This window comes from Rhinoraja longicauda, chromosome 17 (genome assembly GCF_053455715.1).
Source record: "Rhinoraja longicauda isolate Sanriku21f chromosome 17, sRhiLon1.1, whole genome shotgun sequence".
In the NCBI taxonomy this organism is placed as follows: Eukaryota; Metazoa; Chordata; class Chondrichthyes; order Rajiformes; family Arhynchobatidae; genus Rhinoraja; species Rhinoraja longicauda.
Genome location: NC_135969.1, coordinates 21,455,495 through 21,474,546, shown reverse-complemented (window position 1 = coordinate 21,474,546; position 19,052 = coordinate 21,455,495). Strand labels below are relative to the sequence as shown.

General features: G+C 48.6%; 1 protein-coding gene across 1 annotated transcript in view; it reads left to right on the top strand.

The window, feature by feature from the left end:
* Window positions 1–17,770, top strand: part of LOC144602013 (FYVE, RhoGEF and PH domain-containing protein 5-like) — a 43,072-nt gene extending 25,302 nt beyond the window's left edge. Inside the window, exons 13-19 of the mRNA XM_078414696.1 lie at window positions 1,640–1,739; window positions 4,096–4,221; window positions 6,938–7,040; window positions 10,867–10,997; window positions 13,515–13,643; window positions 14,672–14,826; window positions 17,723–17,770. Coding sequence (XP_078270822.1) covers window positions 1,640–1,739; window positions 4,096–4,221; window positions 6,938–7,040; window positions 10,867–10,997; window positions 13,515–13,643; window positions 14,672–14,826; window positions 17,723–17,759 — 781 coding nt within the window. The 3' untranslated portion in view covers window positions 17,760–17,770. The remainder of the gene's footprint in view (window positions 1–1,639; window positions 1,740–4,095; window positions 4,222–6,937; window positions 7,041–10,866; window positions 10,998–13,514; window positions 13,644–14,671; window positions 14,827–17,722) is intronic.
* Window positions 17,771–19,052: the final 1,282 nt, after the last annotated feature.

The following is a 19,052-nucleotide window of genomic DNA, read 5'->3' as shown; positions in this document are numbered from 1 at the left end:
TTGGAGTCCAAATTCATAGCCCACTGAAAGTGGCAGCACAAGTAGATAGAGTAGCAAGGAAGGTGGAAATGTGCAGTGAGGGCCTGGAATGCATTGCCAAGGGTGGTAGTGGAGGCAGGTACGATAGTGCTATTTAAGAGTCATATGGAAGTGTAGGAAATACAGAGATATGGGTCATGTACAAGCAGATGAGATCAGTTTAACTTTGCATCATGTTTGGAACAAGCTTTGTGAGTTGAAGGGCCTGTACCTGTGCTGTTCTGTTCTATGTTCTATATGACTCCCATGTCTTAACATTCAGAATCAGTCTACTGAGCGGAATCTGGCCAAATGCCCCTCTAAAGTCCATGTAGATGACATCTACCTCCCTGCCCTCATCACTACTTTATCAGGGCAGCCCAGTGGCATGGCAATAGACAATAGGTGCAGGAGGAGGCCATTCGGCCCTTCGAGCCAGCACCACCATTCAATGTGATCATGGCTGATCATTCTCAATCAGTACCCCGTTCCTGCCTTCTCCCCATACCCCCTGACTCCGCTATCCTTAAGAGCTCTATCCAGCTCTCTCTTGAATGTATTCAGAGAATTGGCCTCCACTGCCCTCTGAGGCAGAGAATTCCACAGATTCACAACTCTCTGACTGAAAAAGTTTTTCCTCATGGCGATAGAGTTGCTGCCTTACAGCACCAGAGACCCGGGTTCGATCCTGACCACGGGTGCTGTCTGCACGGAGTTTGTACGTTCTCCCCATGACCGCGTGGGTTTTCACCGGGTGCACTGGTTTCCTCTCACACTGCAAAGGCATACAGGTTTGTAGGTTAATTGGCATTGGTAAAATTGTAAATTGTCCCTAATTTTTAGGATTGTGCTAGTGTACGGGTTGATCACTGGTCAGTGTGGACTCGTTGGGCCAAAGGGCCTGTTTCCGCGCTGTATCTCCAAAGTCACTCTGAGATGTCCAGTACACGCTGTTCCCCAGAACCCCTTTCAGAGCAGGTTGAGAACCTGCTCCACATTCTAGTAGGTGGTGCTAGAATATGTAACGCAGAACAGTACAACACCGGAACAGGCCCTTCAGCCTACAAAGCCTGTGCCAAGCAAGATGCCAAGTTAAACTACAGTAATCTGCTCTGCCTGCATGTGACCCTTGTCATTCTATTTCTTGTATATTCATGTGCCTATCTAAAAGGATCTTAAATGCCACTATAGTATCTGCCTCCACCAAAAACTCTGGCAACGCATTCCAGGCACCCTCTACTCTTTGTGTAAAAAGATCCTTGCCCCACACATCTCTATCACACTCCCCCCCTAACAAACCTGGCTCTCCAGTTTTTGACATTTCCATCCTAGGTTAAACTTTCTGACTCTCCACCCAATCTATGCCTCTCATAATTTTAAATACTTCTATCAGTTCTTCTATCAGCCATCTACATCCCAGAGAAAATAATCCAAGTTTATCCAACCTCTCCTTATCCCTAATACCTTCTAATCCAGTTAACTGCCCAATGGGCGATACCCAGATGTGTCAGACAGATGTGTCAGCAACAAATAAACACACAGATTTACACTGTAAAGCATTGGGAGGGAAGTCTCAGTACGCAGCTGAATGAGATGTTGACACATCTCTCTTCCTTGTCAGCTCCGCTCAGGACTGTGATGACTGGGTGAGTGCTGTTGGTGACGCAGTAGAGGACCTGAGGAGCATGCAGCAGATCCACATCTCGCCAGGAGGGCTGGAGGTCAGTGTCTCTTCTCTCACCTTCCCAACCCTGCGCCTGTGGCCCACCTCACCCTGCTGAGTACTGGCCCCAGGCAGCTCTGCCCCAGCTGGAGGTCCTGTTGTTCTGATTCACCACGGGACGGGAGGCTACTCTCAGATGAGTCTCCAACAACAGCACCACTGGTTGCCATGCCACAGACGAGCAGCATCGCAGGCAGAGAGCACCACAGGTGGCAGCATCACAGGCAGAGAGCACCACAGGCAGCAGCATCACAGGCAGAGAGCATCACAGGTAGAGAGCATCACAGGTAGAGAGCATCACAGGCAGAGAGCACCACAGGCGGCAGCATCACAGGCAGAGAGCACCACAGGCGGCAGTGTCACAGGCACTCAGCACCACTGGCTAAAGTGCCAGACAGACAGCTCCACAGAGAGACAGCTCCACAGACAGCACCACAGGCAGACAGCACCACAGGCAGACAGCTCCACAGACAGACAGCTCCACAGACAGACAGCTCCACAGACAGACAGCTCCACAGACAGCACCACAGACAGCACCACAGACAGACAGCACCACAGGCAGACAGCTCCACAGACAGACAGCTCCACAGACAGACAGCTCCACAGACAGACAGCACCACAGACAGACAGCTCCACAGACAGACAGCTCCACAGACAGACAGCACCACAGGCAGACAGCTCCACAGACAGACAGCTCCACAGACAGACAGCTCCACAGACAGACAGCTCCACAGACAGACAGCACCACAGACAGACAGCTCCACAGACAGACAGCACCACAGACAGACAGCTCCACAGACAGACAGCTCCACAGACAGACAGCTCCACAGACAGACAGCTCCACAGACAGACAGCTCCACAGACAGACAGCACCACAGACAGACAGCTCCACAGACAGACAGCTCCACAGACAGACAGCTCCACAGACAGACAGCTCCACAGACAGACAGCTCCACAGGTGCACAGCACCCCAGACGTGCAGTGCTCTAGGCTGACAACACCACAGGCGGACAGCATGAAAGGCCAAAAACACAACAGGTAGATAACCATGCTGACAGCATCAGAGTCTGACAAAGCAACAGATCGACATCACCACAGCAGCACAGGCTGGCAGTGGTTCAGGCGGTCAGTGGTTCAGGCTGGCAGTGGTTCAGGCTGCCAGTAGTTCAGGCTGACAGTAGTTCAGGCTGACAGTAGTTCAGGCTGACGGTGGTTCAGGCTGACGGTGGTTCAGGTTGACGGTGGTTCAGGCTGGCGGTGGTTCAGGTTGGCGGTGGTTCAGGTTGACGGTGGTTCAGGTTGACGGTGGTTCAGGTTGGCGGTGGTTCAGGCTGGCGGTGGTTCAGGCTGGCGGTGGTTCAGGCTGGCGGTGGTTCAGGCTGGCGGTGGTTCAGGCTGGCGGTGGTTCAGGCAGGCGGTGGTTCAGGCTGGCGGTGGTTCAGGTTGGCGGTGGTTCAGGTTGACGGTGGTTCAGGTTGACGGTGGTTCAGGTTGACGGTGGTTCAGGTTGATGGTGGTTCAGGTTGGCGGTGGTTCAGGCTGGCGGTGGTTCAGGCAGGCGGTGGTTCAGGCTGGCGGTGGTTCAGGCTGGCGGTGGTTCAGGCTGACGGTGGTTCAGGCTGACGGTGGTTCAGGTTGACGGTGGTTCAGGTTGGCGGTGGTTCAGGCTGACGGTGGTTCAGGTTGACGGTGGTTCAGGTTGACGGTGGTTCAGGTTGATGGTGGTTCAGGTTGGCGGTGGTTCAGGCTGGCGGTGGTTCAGGCAGGCGGTGGTTCAGGCTGGCGGTGGTTCAGGCTGGCGGTGGTTCAGGCTGACGGTGGTTCAGGCTGACGGTGGTTCAGGTTGACGGTGGTTCAGGTTGGCGGTGGTTCAGGCTGACGGTGGTTCAGGTTGACGGTGGTTCAGGTTGGCGGTGGTTCAGGTTGACGGTGGTTCAGGCTGACGGTGGTTCAGGTTGACGGTGGTTCAGGTTGACGGTGGTTCAGGTTGACAGTGGCTCAGGTTGACAGCACCACAAGCTAACAGCATCGCAGGCAGACATTGGCACATGTTGACAGTAGTACATGCTGACAATAGCACGGGTGGACGACTGACAGCTGCTCCATGTTGGTGATGACTGGACCCTGTGATGTTGGGCTGACAGAATTGGGGGAACTGAAGGCTGTGAGGCTGGTGTGGATGGGTGAGGGTGTGCTAGAGGCCTGGGGCCATGCCCAGTATTGTCCCGCTCCCTCCGCCCAGTGACTTTGACGTGAGGGGAGGGTCACTCTGGGTGGGGCTATCATCAACATTGCTGGTTGGGCTTGTGAACTAACTGTGGTGTCTCTGTCTCTCCCCCCACAACCATGCACAGGTGAACAGCGGTCTCAGGACCATAGCACCCATGCCTGTCCCCACCTTCCGTGCGGTGGCATGCATGGTATGCATGTCTGACTTTTTCCTCCCCTGGAGGCGGCTGCATTGCGACGCGTGTGGGAAGGTAGGTCCACCTATTGCAGCCCATTGCACGATCTCCTCACTTATATGGTCCAGAGTCACAGAGTCATACAGCACAGAAACAGGTCCTCACCCACCTGTGATTCCATGTCTATGCTGGCCCCATTGCCCATGTTTGACCCGGCCCCATTGCCCATGTTTGACCCATATCCCTCCAATACATTCCTGTCCATGTACCTGCTCAAACACCCTCACCTGTATCCACCTTTATCCATGTACCTGTCCAAACACCCTCACCTGTATCCACCTTTTATTTGCTCGGCGATGTCCCGCCTCCCATTTCTTTTTCAGCTTTCTCCACCCTATCCCAGGGTGGCAGGATCCAATGCAGGAATGAAGCAAGTGAGAGGCAATGTGTAGCAGGCCATACAAGGGAAAGGGCAAAGCTTGATCTCCTCTTAGGAAATTGGGAATGGCAAATTAGTTTAGTTTAATTTTGTTTATTGTCACATGTAGGGCATCACGTTGGCGTAGCGGTAGAGTTGCTGCCTTACAGCGCCAGAGACCCAGGATTGATCCTGACTCCGGGTGCTGTCAGTACCGAGTTTATACGGTCTCCCCGTGACCTGCATGAGTTTTCTCCGAGGACTTTGGTTTCCTCCCTCACACCAAAGGTCGTACTGGTTTGTAGGCTAATAGCCTTGGCATAAATGTAAATTGTCCCTAGTGTGTGAGATGGTGTTAATGTGCGGGGATTGTCGGTCGGCGCGGACTCGGTAGGGCAACGGGCCTGTTTCCACGCTGTATCTCACTAAATGTGTACCGATATACAGTGAAAAGCTTTGTGACTGAAGTGTCCATGGGCGAGTCTTTTTTGACCGATGACCACTGTTCTATTAGCTTTAAAATAGTTATGGATAAAGACAGGCCCATGAGTTAAAATTCTGAAGATAGACACAAAATGCTGGAGTAACTCAGCGGTCAGGCAGCATCTCTGGAGGAAAGGAGTAGGTGACGCTTCAGGTCGGGTCCAAACGTTAAAATTCTGAATTGGAGAAAGGCAAACTTTGATGGTATTAAACAGAAACTTGTGAAAGTTGATTGGAATAGGTTGTTTGCAGGCAAGGGAATGCTTTGAAAAGAGTGATGACAAAATAGTTCAGGGCATGCATGTTACTGTGAGAGTGAAGGGCACAGCAGGCGGGTGGGAGTAAGGAAGTTTGACTGACAAGAGAAATTGACACGCTGGTCAGGAAAAAGGAGACATGGGACAGGCAGGTATAGGCAGCTGGGATCATATGTATCCCTGTAGGAGTTTTGGGAACTAAGGAGCATACTTAAGAGGAAAATAACAAGGACAAAAAAGGGGGCAGGAGGTAGTTTAGTTTGGTTTAGTTTAGATTAATTTAGTTTAATTTAGTCTTGGGCCCACCAAGTCCACGCCACCACACATTTACACCATCCTACACATAGAGACAATTTACCATTATACCAAACCAATTTGTCTACAAACCTTTACATCTTAGGAGTGTGGGAGGAAACTGGAGATCCTATGATCAATGCTGCCTATACCTGCCCCGTGCCTCCTTCTTATTCTTGACCAAAACTTCAATTTCTCTCATCATCCAAGCATACGTACGCCCACCTGTTTTGTCCTTCACTCCAACAGCATGTCCTGGCCTCTTGTCAGCAAACTTTTAAAAATATCCCATTTTCTGGATGTTCCCTTTAAACAACCTGCTCCAATCAACTTGAGCGAATCTCTGTCTAATACCGTCAAAGTTGGCCTTGCCCCAATTTAGAATTTTAACTCGTGGGCCCGCCATGTCTCTATCTATAATTATCTTAAACCTACCAGAACAGTGGTCGTGGGTCCCATAGGCTCATCCACAAACATCTCATCCACTTGCCCCCACCCAATTTCCTAAGACTACTTGTGGGTCACTGTTTAAAAACAAGGGTTAAAAACAATCTGCTGAAGGTGTTCAGCAGATCAAGAAGCACCTGTGGGAAGAAAGGAATGTTGACGTTTCGGGTTGAGATCCTGCTCCATATTCCAGCACCTGCAGTCTCCTGTGGCTCTGAAAATAAGAGTGTCCTTTTAGAATAGCAGGCTGACTATGTTTTTCAATCTCTCAAAAGCTGAGAGTCTTTAGAATTTTTTTTCTCAAACATAGAGTGCTCGAATATTCTCAATGAGGGATGGAAGGTTACTGTGGGTGACCCGCAATAGGGGCTGTGGATAAAAGCACGTCACCCATACGCTTATGAAATGGGGAAGTCTTGAAGGATAGAGTGGCCTCTTCCTGCTCCTGCACTGGGCAAGTGCAGATCAGATTTTGGAGGTAGGGTATATTGGCATAAAAGACAGCAGTTGTGAGAAAGAGAATGAGGAGGGACAATGGTTGAAGACACACCAGAATTAATGCGTGACCTGGCATAAGAGTGGTCCAGGGCCTGTTTCTATGACGTGCGACTCTATTGACTCCAACATTGATGTTGGAGCCAATGTGACCGCAACATAAGCATTATGCAATGACCTATTGCAATTCCCACTTGTCTGCATTCATTCCATAGTCCGCCATGTTCTGCTCATCCAAGTCTCTGCCCAGATGCCTCACTGTTTCATTCACACCTGTTGGCTTTTCAGCGTGAAGTTCCCGGAATGCAGAGATTTTGAATGTGTTAGCTGGAACTGAAGGAACAACAGGATGTTGAGAGGACAGTGGCACCCATGACCTTGTACATTTGTCTCACAGGTCGTTTGTCGAGCATGCTGTAGGAACAAGCATTCATTTGGCCACCTCAGAGGCAGGGCCAGCCGGGTCTGTGACCACTGCCACAAGGAGCTGAAGAAGACAGGTAATGACACTTGCCACAACAAGGAGTTGCTGCCCTTTCACATGGCTTGAATCTCCACTTCTCTTTAGCTTCCTAGTCTTACAGTCATACAACGTGGAACCAGGCCCTTGGGCCCAACTTGCTCACAATGACCAACATGTCCCACCTACCTTAGTCCCAACTGCCTGCGAATGGCCCTTATCCCTCTAAATCTGTCCTATCCATGTACCTGTTTAAAGTTTCTTAAACATTGTGATAGTCCCTACCTCAACGACCTCCTCGAGCAGCAGGTTCCATACACCCGCCACCCTTTGTGTGAAAAAGCTGCCCCTCAGATTCCTATTAAATCTTTCTCCCTTCACCTTAAACCCATGTCCTCGAGTAGGGATTTTCGACGCCCCTACTCTGGGCAAGAAACTTAGTGCATCTACCTGATCTATTCCTCATGATTTTATACATCTCCATAAGATCACCCCTCATCCTCCTGCACTCCAAGGAATAGAATTCCAGCCTGCTCGACCTCTTCCTGTAGCTCAGTGATGATGTGCCAGCCATGCCACAGCTACTGAACATCCGCCCCATCCTCCAGTTGAGAGCGTAAGTCCCTTTTAGCCTTTTTGATGGTCTTATCAAGGTCATATCTAGACATGACTGCATCACCAGACTTGAATGCCCGAGATGTGATCCCCAGAAGAATGTGAACCTCCTGGTTCATGCAAGCCTTCTGTTTGGGGGACACAATGATGGTTTTCATGGGAATACACTCTTCCACAAATTTCCTTATGAAATTGGTAACAACTGTGGCATATTCATTCATGTCCATTGCCGAGTCTTGAACATTGCCCAGTCCACCGACTCCAAGCAATCTTAGAGTCGTACCTCTGCCTCTCCTGACCAGCTCTGTGCAGTCCTCTCCACTTGGGGGTGCACTCTTCAGTCGCTGCCTATATGCAGGAAGACCAGCACAGCTTGGTGGTCAGATTTCCCAAACAGGGTGAGGATTGGAGCGATAGGCATCTCTGATGCTGGTATAGCAGCTGCTATATCAGGATTTGGCCTGATCCTCTGGTGCTGCAGGATATATGCTGGTGGTAGTTAGGGAGAGAATTCATCAGGCTGGCTTTGTTGAAGTCCCTGGCTATGATGGGGTATGCCAACTGCAGTTTGTTGAGCAGGGTGTGCAGTTCCTCCAGTGCTAAGTGATTGTTTGTTTGGGGTGGGATGTAGACCGCGGTCTTGATGATGGAGGTGAATTCCCACGGGGGTAGAAGGGACAGCACTTCACAGCCAGGTGTTGCAGATGCGGAGAGCAGTGGTTGGACAGGGCTGCTACATCTGAGCACCGTGAAGAGTTTACCACGAGGCAGACGTCAGCGCCTCTCCCTGTTCCCGATGCCTTTGTTCTGTCCATGCGATGGATGGTGAAATCGTTAGGCTGGAGGGCTGAGTCTGGGGAGCTTGGGGTGAAACAGAGCACAAAACATTCCCTCATCTCCTTTTGATAAAGCAGCCTTGCCCTTAAGTCCTCAATTTTATTTTCATGTGACTGAGCATTGGTCAGTAGAATGGTAGGGAGGGAGGGAGGAAGGGAGGGGGTGGCTCGTAGTCCCATTAGCAGCTTGTTAGTCACAGCACTGAGTTGTGCTGTTTCTTTTATCCAAATAAGTTCAGGACTGCTGTATTTGATTCTTTGCTGTTGTGCTGATTTCAAAATGTCGCCACAGAAAGGCGCCATACTCATGTTTAAATCCACGCTACCTTTGACCTCATCCCACTTCACCAGTGGCCATGGGTGTGGAGCAACCCCTCCAGTGGTCAGAGGATCTGGATCCCACCTAGGGGGGTGGGGAGGGGATGAGGGCCACTGGGGGTAGATTCCCCTCGGGGGATCACTGGGAGTGTATCTCCCCTCGACATCCACATGGGAGTAAATCCATTCCACTTACCACAGAACCATTCTAATTGTGGCAGTAGCAGGTCCTTTGGATTGGGATCAAGGAATAGCTTCTATTGCACCCAGAATAGTGTGTAGAATTTCTCTTTCCCACGACAATCCTGACATAGATTTCTCTTCATCCTCTGATCCAGGAACAGATTCCCATTGCATCAGGCTTGGGGACGGATTCCTCTTTCTATCAGGATCAGGAATGGAATCCCATTTCCATCGGGATCCAGGAGTTTTCATTTTGGGAGGGCAAACAAGGGGGGGCAATACCTGGGGTGCAAGTTCATTGATCCCTGAGAGTGGCAGCGCAGGTGGATAAGGTGGTGAAGAAGGCATGCTTACCTTCATTGCTGTGGGATAGTTGGGATGTTTTCTTATAGCATTGTCATGGTCTGGCACGGTCACAGCTGGGGTATCTTACAGTACAGGATAGAGATTTGCCAGGATATTGACTGCAAATGGAGCGTTGCAGTAATAAGGAGAGACTGACCAGTTTGTCTGTGCTTGTGTTTCCTGGGACAGAGGAACATAGAACTGTAGAGCACAGGAAAGCTTGCCCTTTGGCCCACAATGTCCATGCCGAACATAGTGCCCGGTTAATCTCATTTTGCCTGCACATGGTCCATACCCTGCCATTCCCTGCATATACATGTGCCTATCTAAAAGCCTTTTCAAAGCTGAAATATAAACGAGGGAGACAGACATTAAAAATATTTTTCCGATGTGTGGGGCTGCCTCTGTCAAACTGGCACAGAGTTAAAGTAGGAGTGAGAAGATTTAGAGAGGGGCTGAGTGGAATTTTTCCACACAAAGGGAGTGGGAATTTGGAACGTACTGCCTGATGAGGTAATATTGTGGACCTGGGACTTCCCCAACAGTTAAGATGTATTTAAACAAGTGCTTGAGTCGCCAATACGTAAAAAGTTTTAGACCAAGTATGGATAATGGGGAAGATGTGTAAGAAGGAACTGCAGATGTTGGTTTACACTGAAGATAGACACAAAATGCTGGAGTAACTCAGCAGGTCAGGCAGCATCTCTGGAGAAAAGGAATAGGTAACATTTTCGGTCAAGACCCTTCTTCAGACTGGTGGAACTGCAGATGCTGGTTTACACTGAAGATAGACACACAATGCTGGAGTAACTCAACGGGTCAAGCAACATCTCTGGAGAAAAGGAATAGGGGACGTTTTGGGCCGAGATTCTTCTTCAGACTCAGAATCTGAAGAAAGGCTCGACCTGAAATGTCACCAATTCCTTTTCTCCAGAGATGCTGCCTGACCCGCTGAGTTATTCCAGCACTCTAAAAGAAACGTATAAAATTATAAAAAGACTGGACAAGCTAGATGCAGGAAAAATGTTCCCAATGTTGGGGAGGCCATAACCAGGGGTCACAGTCTAAGAATAAAGGGGAGGCCATTTAAAACTGAGATGAGAAAAAACTTTTTCACCCAGAGCGTTGTGAATTTGTGGAATTCTCTACCACAGAAGGCAGTAGAGGCCAATTCACTGGATGAATTTAAAAGAGTTAGAGCTCTAGGGGCTAGCGGAATCAAGGGATATGGGGAGAAGGCAGGCACGGGTTACTGATTGTGGATGATCAGCCATGATCCCAATGAATGGCAGTGCTGGCTCGAAGGGCCAAATGGCCTCCTCCTGCACCTATTTTCTATGTTTCTGTTTCACTTTGTGTCTATTATGGATAATGGGGATTAAGGTAGGTGATGTGCCTGAGGCCCGTTTCTCTGCTGTATGACTATCAATGAATTCCTTTATGCAGGGCATGTGAAAGGATTTACCTTTCATGGGCATCAGGAATAGATATACCCCCGTCTTTATTTGGTCCCAGGAGTCCTAACCAGATAGCCAAGTAACCTTCCCATTCTGTACACTCTACCTGCAGGCTCCCGAAGAGAGGAGACCGATCAGCTGTCCCCCACCCACTCCCCCGCAAGGCGTCTCTCCTCTGTGTTCAACATTCTCCATGTTCCACACACTCGTGGACAGAGGAACAAGCAACTGGCTCGGCCGCAGGTAAGGGACACACTAACGACCATCCGAACCGGCATTTGTACAGTACACAACACACAGACATAGGTCCATTGGCATAACCTGGCCATACTGACCAACGTGCCTTCCTGAGCATATGCCTGCCTTTGGCCCATATCCTTTTAAACATCTCCTTGCCATGGACCTGACTAAATGTCCTTTAAATGTTGTAATTGTACCCATCTCTACCACTTTCTCTGGCTGCTCGTTTCATATACCCACCACCTTAGAGTCATAGAGCCACACAGCACAGAGACAGAGCCTTCGGCACAACCTGCGCATGACAATTAAGATGCACTATCTACCTTAGTCCCGTCATATGAGTTAGGCCCACATCCCTCTCAATCTTTCCAATCCATGAAGCTGTCCAAATGTCTTTTAAAACAATGTCATAGTATCTGCCTCAGCTACCTCATCTGGCAGCTCGTTCCAGACACCCACCAACCTCTGTGTGAAAAAGGTTCCTTTTAAATCTTTCCCCTCTTACGTTAAACCTCTGGCTCTTGATTCCCCTACTCTGGGTAAAAGATTCTGTGTATTCACCTTATCTATTCCCCACGTGATTTATACACCTCCAAAAGATCACCGCTCAGCATCCTGCACTCCAAGGAATAAAGTCTTCACCTTAGAACAGAGAACAGGAATAGACCCTTCTGCCCACAATGTTACTGCCAAACATAATGGCAAGTTAATCTGATCTCATCTGCCTGTCCGCGATCCATATCTCTCCATTCACTGCACCTCTATGTTCCTATCTAACAGCTACTTAAACACCATTTATCCTATCTGATTCTACCACCTTGGCAATGCCTTCCATGCCTGCACCATTCTCTGTGTAAAAGACTTGCCCCACATATCTCCATTAAACATGCCCCCTATCACCTTACAGCTATGCCCCCTAGTGTTGGACATTTCCAGCCTGGGAAAAAGGTTCTGACTGTCTACCCTATCTGTGCCTCTCATCATTTTACATACTTCTTTCGTCGCACCTCAAGCTGCAACATCACAGAGAAAATAATGCAGCTATTTTCAGTAGCTGAACCCCTCCAATCCAGGCAGTATTCTGGTAATAGACACAAAATGCTAGAGTAACTCAGTGGGACAGGCAGCATCTCTGGAGAGAAGGAATAGGTGATGTTTCGGGTTGAGACCCTTCTTCAGGAGTGAAGAACGGCCTTGACCCAAAATGTCACCCATTCCTTCTCTCCAAAGATTCCTCCTGTCCGGCTGGGTTACTCCAACATTTTGTGTCTACTTTCAGTGTAAACCAGCATCTGCAGTTCCTTCCTACACAGTATTCTGGTAAACCTCCTCTGCACCCTCTGCAAAGCATTGTTGGTGTTGTCAGCAAACTTACTCACCAACCTATCCACATTTATGTCCAGGTCATTTACATATATCACAAATCACAGGCCTCCAGCCAGAATATCTACCCTCCACCACAACATTCTGCCTTCTATGAATAAACCAGTTCCTAATCCATAAGACCAGCCATCATGAATCCCATACATCTTAATCTACCATGAGGGACCTTGTCAAAATTTACAAAAATTCATGTATACAACATCTACCGCCCTACTTTCATCAATCTCCCTCATCACCTCCTCAAAAATCTCAATTAAATGACTAAAATATGACCTGCCATGTACAAAGCTCTTTTGGTTATCCGTAATTATCCCATTCTCTTCCAAATGAGAGTGAATCATATCTTGAAGAATTCTCTCCAATAGTTTCCTTACCACTGACATAGGGTGCACTTATAGTTTCCTGGATTCTCTCTACTTCCCTTCTTAAACAAAGGATGAACTTTGACCACTCGCCAGTCCTCCGAGTCCTCATAAAAGAAGAAACTAAGGCTCGCGCAATCTCCTCTCTTGCCTCCCTCAAAAACCTAGGATGGATTCCATCAGATCCTGGGGACGTATCCACCTTAATGCTCTTCAAGAATATTTTTGTACGCTCCACACTGATCTTGCTGTCCTCCAAATCCTTCTCCTCGGTGAATACAGATGCAAAGTACTAATTTAGTACCTCACCTACATCCTCCAACTCCAAGCATAGATTCCCTCCTTTATCCTGGAACAGTCCTACCTTCTCCCTGGTCACCTTCTCTGGCAGTGACACCGACCCTAGGATCACTCTGAGAGAGACCCTTACCCTGGGAACACTTGGGAGTGATTTTGACCCTGGGATCCCTCATTCAGCGAGTGACTCTGGCCCTGGGAAGCTACATTCTGGGAGTGACTCTGACCATGAGATCACTCTTGGAGTGACTGTGACCCTGGGGTCCCTCAATCTGGGAGAGAATCTGACCCTGGGACACCCTCTCTATGAATAACTTTGACCCAGGGATCACTCACTCTGTGAGTGACTCCGACCCTGGGATTAGTCACTCTAATAGTCTCTGACCCTGGGAATCACTCATCATTCTAGGAGTGACCCGGACATGGGCATCACTCACAGAGATACGATCCTCCCTTCGCAAGGTTACTCTTTTTGCAGACAGCCATCTTCAGTGAAGGAGTTTCAATGAGCGGCAGTCTGCAGAGACGAAAGGCCAGCAGACGACATTGGAAGAAGCTTTGGTTTGTCATTCACCAGAAAGTGCTCTACACGTACAGAAACCGTGAGGTAAGATGGCCCCACACATCCCTGGCATTCCTCCATCAACTTTCTCTCCTCAGCCTCAACCTTCCCTGTCAGACCTCATTATCCACTGACTCTAGCCTGGCATAGTGCTAACCCTACCAGCCACTACCCGTTATCCCATACCTGGGTGCCTATCACCAACCCTCACATCCCATCACCCACCAACTTACACTCTACCACCCAGCTCCTGACAACCTATGAGCCAGCGCCTCATACCCCATCACCAACCCCCTGAAACCACATTGCCCACTCCCAATACCCATCCCAGATGCCCATCACCCACCCCCATACTCCATCACTCACCCCGATACCGATCACTCAACCCCACCACCAACCCCAGAAACGCCATCACCCACCGCCTTATACCTTAACCACACCCTAATAGCCCACTACCCAGCCCCTGATGCCCACAATCCCCCATCTCTAGCCTGTGATACCACCTGGCCCACCTCCTGTACCTCATCACCAGCCCGATACGCCATCATCCATCCTTAATATCCCATCACCGACCATTAAAACCACATCATCAGCCTCCAATAATGCATCACTCACAATACTACATCACCAGCCCAATTCCCATCACCCACCCATCCCCTGAGTCCCCATCAGTCCCCCGATACCCTATCACCCACTCCCTGATACCCCACCCAATCCCGGATACCCCTTCACCCAGCATCTCATACCCCATCACCCATCCCTGCCCACCCACCAGACCGTTACCTCATCATCCCCTATTACTCCACCCTCCCACTGATACCACATCACTGGCCCTTGATACCCCATTACCCACTCCCCATCACACACACAATAACCCACTACCCCGTTACCCCAGCCCCTGATAACCGACATGCTCCCCGATACCACATCACCCACCCCGATACCCCATCAGGCCTCCCTAATACCCTTTCACCCACCCCCTGATACCTAACAACCACTGTATTAGCCCATCACCTGCCTGCTTTATTATTCTGTCAGAAGGTTAATACACCCCCATCCTTGTTCTGTGATAGGATAACATTGCGGCAGAAAGCCTGCCTCTCCTGGGCTTCACCGTTAGGCAGTGTAAGGTGGACGATCCCCCTGCATTCAGTGCCCAGTTCCAGCTCTACCACAAGGACAGCCTCTACTACTCCTTCAAAGCAGAGGATGCCAGCACAGCCCAGAGGTAGGTACTGACAGCCCCAGCACAGCACAGAGGTAGGTACTGACAGCCCCAGCACAGCACAGAGGTAGGTACTGACAGCCCCAGCACAGCGCAGAGGTAGGTACTGACAGCCCCAGCACAGCCCAGAGGTAGGTACTGACAGCCCCAGCACAGCCCAGAGGTAGGTACTGACAGCCCCAGCACAGCCCAGAGGTAGGTACTGACAGCCCCAGCACAGCCCAGAGGTAGGTACTGACAGCCCCAGCACAGCCCAGAGGTAGGTACTGACAGCCCCAGCACAGCCCAGAGGTAGGTACTGACAGCCCCAGCACAGCGCAGAGGTAGGTACTGACAGCCCCAGCACAGCCCAGAGGTAGGTACTGACAGCCCCAGCACAGCCCAGATTTGGCTGACACTGGAGGCTGGGTTTGAGTTTACTCTGAATGCAGCCACTGAGAGTGAAGTTGAAATTCAGGGGGTAGAGTCACAGTCATACAATGTGGAATCAGCCCCCCTTGGCCCACCTTGCCCATGCCGAGCAACATACTCATCCACACTGGTCCCACACTGCCTGTGTTTGGCTCAAATTTCTCTAAACCTCTCCTATCCACATACTGCCCAGAGATTGTTTTGAATATTGTGATAGTCTCTGCCTCAACTACCTCCTCCAGTAGCTCATTTGATATACCAACCACTCTTTGAATAAAAAAGATGCCTCCCAGGTTCTTATTAAATCTTTCCCACCTCCGTCCTCTGTTTCTTGATTCCCCTACTCTGAGTATGTAATCACATATACTCAGCAAACTCAGCAATTCCTCACTTTACAGACTTCACCCACGCGAGGGTGGAGCACATTACTCAGTACAGACAGTATGGCCACATATTTTATCTATTGCAAATGCTGTACCCTCTCATTTCACCTGGTACAGACAGTAAACGCTCTCATTTTACTCGGACTGGATAAGATACTGTCTCATTTTACCTGGAATAGATACTCGTTTCCTAGTTTATGGAATGCAACTGTATTTATTCACAATTTGTAATCATTTAGTTTAGTTTCACAATACAACGTGGAAACAAGCCCTTCAGCTCACTGGGTCTACACCGATCATCGATCCCCCAATTATTATCTTCCTGCTCATATTTTTGCCCTGCTGAATGAAGGCAAAATATCCCGTGTGCTTTCCTCATGAACGCATCTCTCTGTGCTGCCACCTTCAGGCATCCTTGGACTTGTGCACCTTGGGCTCTTTATCACTACCCTTTATTTTGTACAACCTCCCCTTGATAATCCCACCAAAGTGCATCACTTTAGAATTAAATTCCACTTGTCATTGCTCTGCTTATCTTACCAATTGATAACAATTCCTGACAGTTGCCCTCCTCACTATCAACAACACCAGCAAATTTCATGTCACCTACAAACTTACAAGTTCTCTATGTTCACACACAGGTTATCAATGTAGATAACCAACATTTAGTCCTTGTGTTTGCTTTCACTTTCTGAGATGTCTCCCTACTTAATTTGACTTCTGACTCCAACCTTGCCTGCTTTGAGGCCTTTTCTTTTTAATTACTTTCTTGTTTTTTGTTTGCTTGGTTGTATTCAGTAGCTACTCATGCTTGAGCCTGTATTTTATGCAGCATTGATTGTGATGCCCATGATTGATAGTGACTTTTTTGAGTAGTCTCTTCTCACTGAGTGCTACCCTTTGTCATTTTTGCTGCGACTGGTCTCACTCAGAAACCTACATGCAAAGTTCCTGATCATATCGCAGTTCTACCCGTCCTTATGTAGTTCACTGCCACCTGGATCTCCGCTCAGAGTTGATCCCATGCAGGCAAACGGGATGGCAAATCAGTAGGCAAATCCTTTTAAGAAGATGCTGCCAGGACTTGAGCGCTTGAGCTATCGGGAGATGTTGAGCAGGCAAGGACTTTATTTCTTGGAGCATAGGAGGATGACAGGTGAACTTACCTGAAGAAGGGTCTTGGCCTGAAACGTCATCTATTCCTTTTCTCCAGAGATGCTGTCTGTCCAGAGTACACCGTCTAGAACCATAGGTTTAAGGCAAGGGCGGAAAGATTCAATAGGAACCTGAGGGACAATATTTTTACACAAAGGGCAGTGGCTATATGGAATGAGCCGCCAGAGGAGGTAGTTGAGACAGGTAGCATCACAACATTGAAAAACATTTGGACAGGTACATGGATAGTATAGATTTAGAGGGATATGGGCCAAACGCAGGCACGTGGGGTCTACTGTAGATAGGACATGTTGGCCAGTGTGGGCAAGTTGGGCCAAAGGGCCTTTTTCAACGCTGTCTCACTCTATGACCTTCACAATGAATGGTAGGGCCCTACGGAGTGTTATGGAGTGCTGTAGGACAGAGAGATCCAGGAGTACAAGTACATCGTTCCTTGAAAGCAGTATCGCTGATAGAAAGTGTGGTCAAGAACACTTGTCTTCATCAGTCAGGAAATTGAGTATAGAAATTTGGAAGTTACTAGGACTTCAGGGCCTGAGCTATTGGGAGAGATTGTGCAGGGAAGGACTTTATTCCGCGCAGTTCAGGTGATCTTATAGAAGTGTGTAATATCATGAGAGAAATAGGCAGTTTGAATGCACAGTTTTTTTCCACAGAGGAGGCGAGTCAAGAGGCATAGGTTTAAGATGAGAGGGGATAAAATTCAGAAATCCAAGGGGCCTGATTCTGTGCTATGACCCTACATCTATTGTTTTTAACTGTTTACTCTCAAGGTCCCAACCCAAAACGTCATCTGTCCATTTCCCTCCACAGATGATGCCTGACCTGCTGAGTTCCTCCAGCAGTATTTTTTATGTTCCGGATTCAAGTGTCTGCAGAATCTTGTATCCCTACTGTACTGATACTGTTGTTTATGTTCTGCTTCTCAGGTGGATTGAAGCTATGTTTGGAGCGTCTGTGTTATAGCAGTAATGGCACCAGCTCACAGTGAGATGCTCCCACTTTGCAAGATCCTTCAGCAACTGTGCAGTGGCACCACCGTGATCCGCCAATGTGCTGGACTTTCCGTGCAGCTCGGGAAAATTCTTAATTTAACCTTTGAGAACCTTTGGAATTGTTTACAGCTTAGCCTTCATCAGAATTTGCCAACTTCCGTACAGTTATAAGACGTTGCTGCTTTTCTGATAGAATAGTGGTGTAATGTCTATGCAGCACACTGTATACAGTCCCCTTGTAGCCCTCTTAGTGAAATGAGTTCCTCAAGGTTTGATTTTAATATCTCTCTCTGGCAATCTGAGGTCCCGAATAGCTGACCTCAGAAAAGTGACCAAAGGCTCAGATTAGATTAGAGATCCAGCATCATTCATGATCAAAGTTAATGTTGAGGGTCAAACTGGAACTGACATTTTTTAATCAGTGTCAATTGGTAGCAGAATGGATGTTCTGAAGCAATAGACTCAGCTGCATGATTGGAACTGCATGGGTCTTTAATCGAATGCCATGGCAGCACAGCCTGATTTTCCTTTTCTGCTTTCTAGTGAAATGTAGAGCTGAGAATTTCTGAGACAAATATGACCTAATGGAAATACTTGTGTGAATTGTGAGATCTGATATTTACCCCAGCTAACAACAGACCTGGTGAATTGGAAACACAAGAGACTGCAGAAGCTGGACTCTGAAGTAAAAAACAAACTGTTGGAGGAACTGGGTCAGGCACCATCAGTGGAGAGCAATGCACAGGCGTTGCTTCAGGTCAGGAACCTTCTTCAGCCAGTTTAGGTTCACAGCCAGTCCCACAGTTTGGTGGGATGGTCATGGGATTGGGATTGGAAGTCCTTTGAGTGGGTGCACATCTCTTTTTGATGTAGGGATGGGAGGTGAGAGGGCTCCACCAGGAGGAATTCCAGGCGCAAGGAAACCGAATGAATCTGCAGGAGGTACCCATGTTTGTGAGCAAGCTGTGCTTCTCTTTTTCATGATCTGTGATTGAACGCAATGCTAGAGTTCCTGGAAATAAAGTGAATGCCGCAGAAGCCAACTGATTATGCAGGGGAAAGAGTTGGAATGCAAACCATGTGCTGAGAGTGCCAAGTAAGAAGACATGTGGATAATAATCTGTTTTATTCATGTCATGGCTTTGCAATCGATCATAGGTCAGAGTTGCCATCTGGAATGACAAATGAAGGGGAAGAAAGTTTGAGTGAAAAGTATTCGAAATCGATAAACATTCTAAAACCAGTGCAAGTTATTCAATGACTA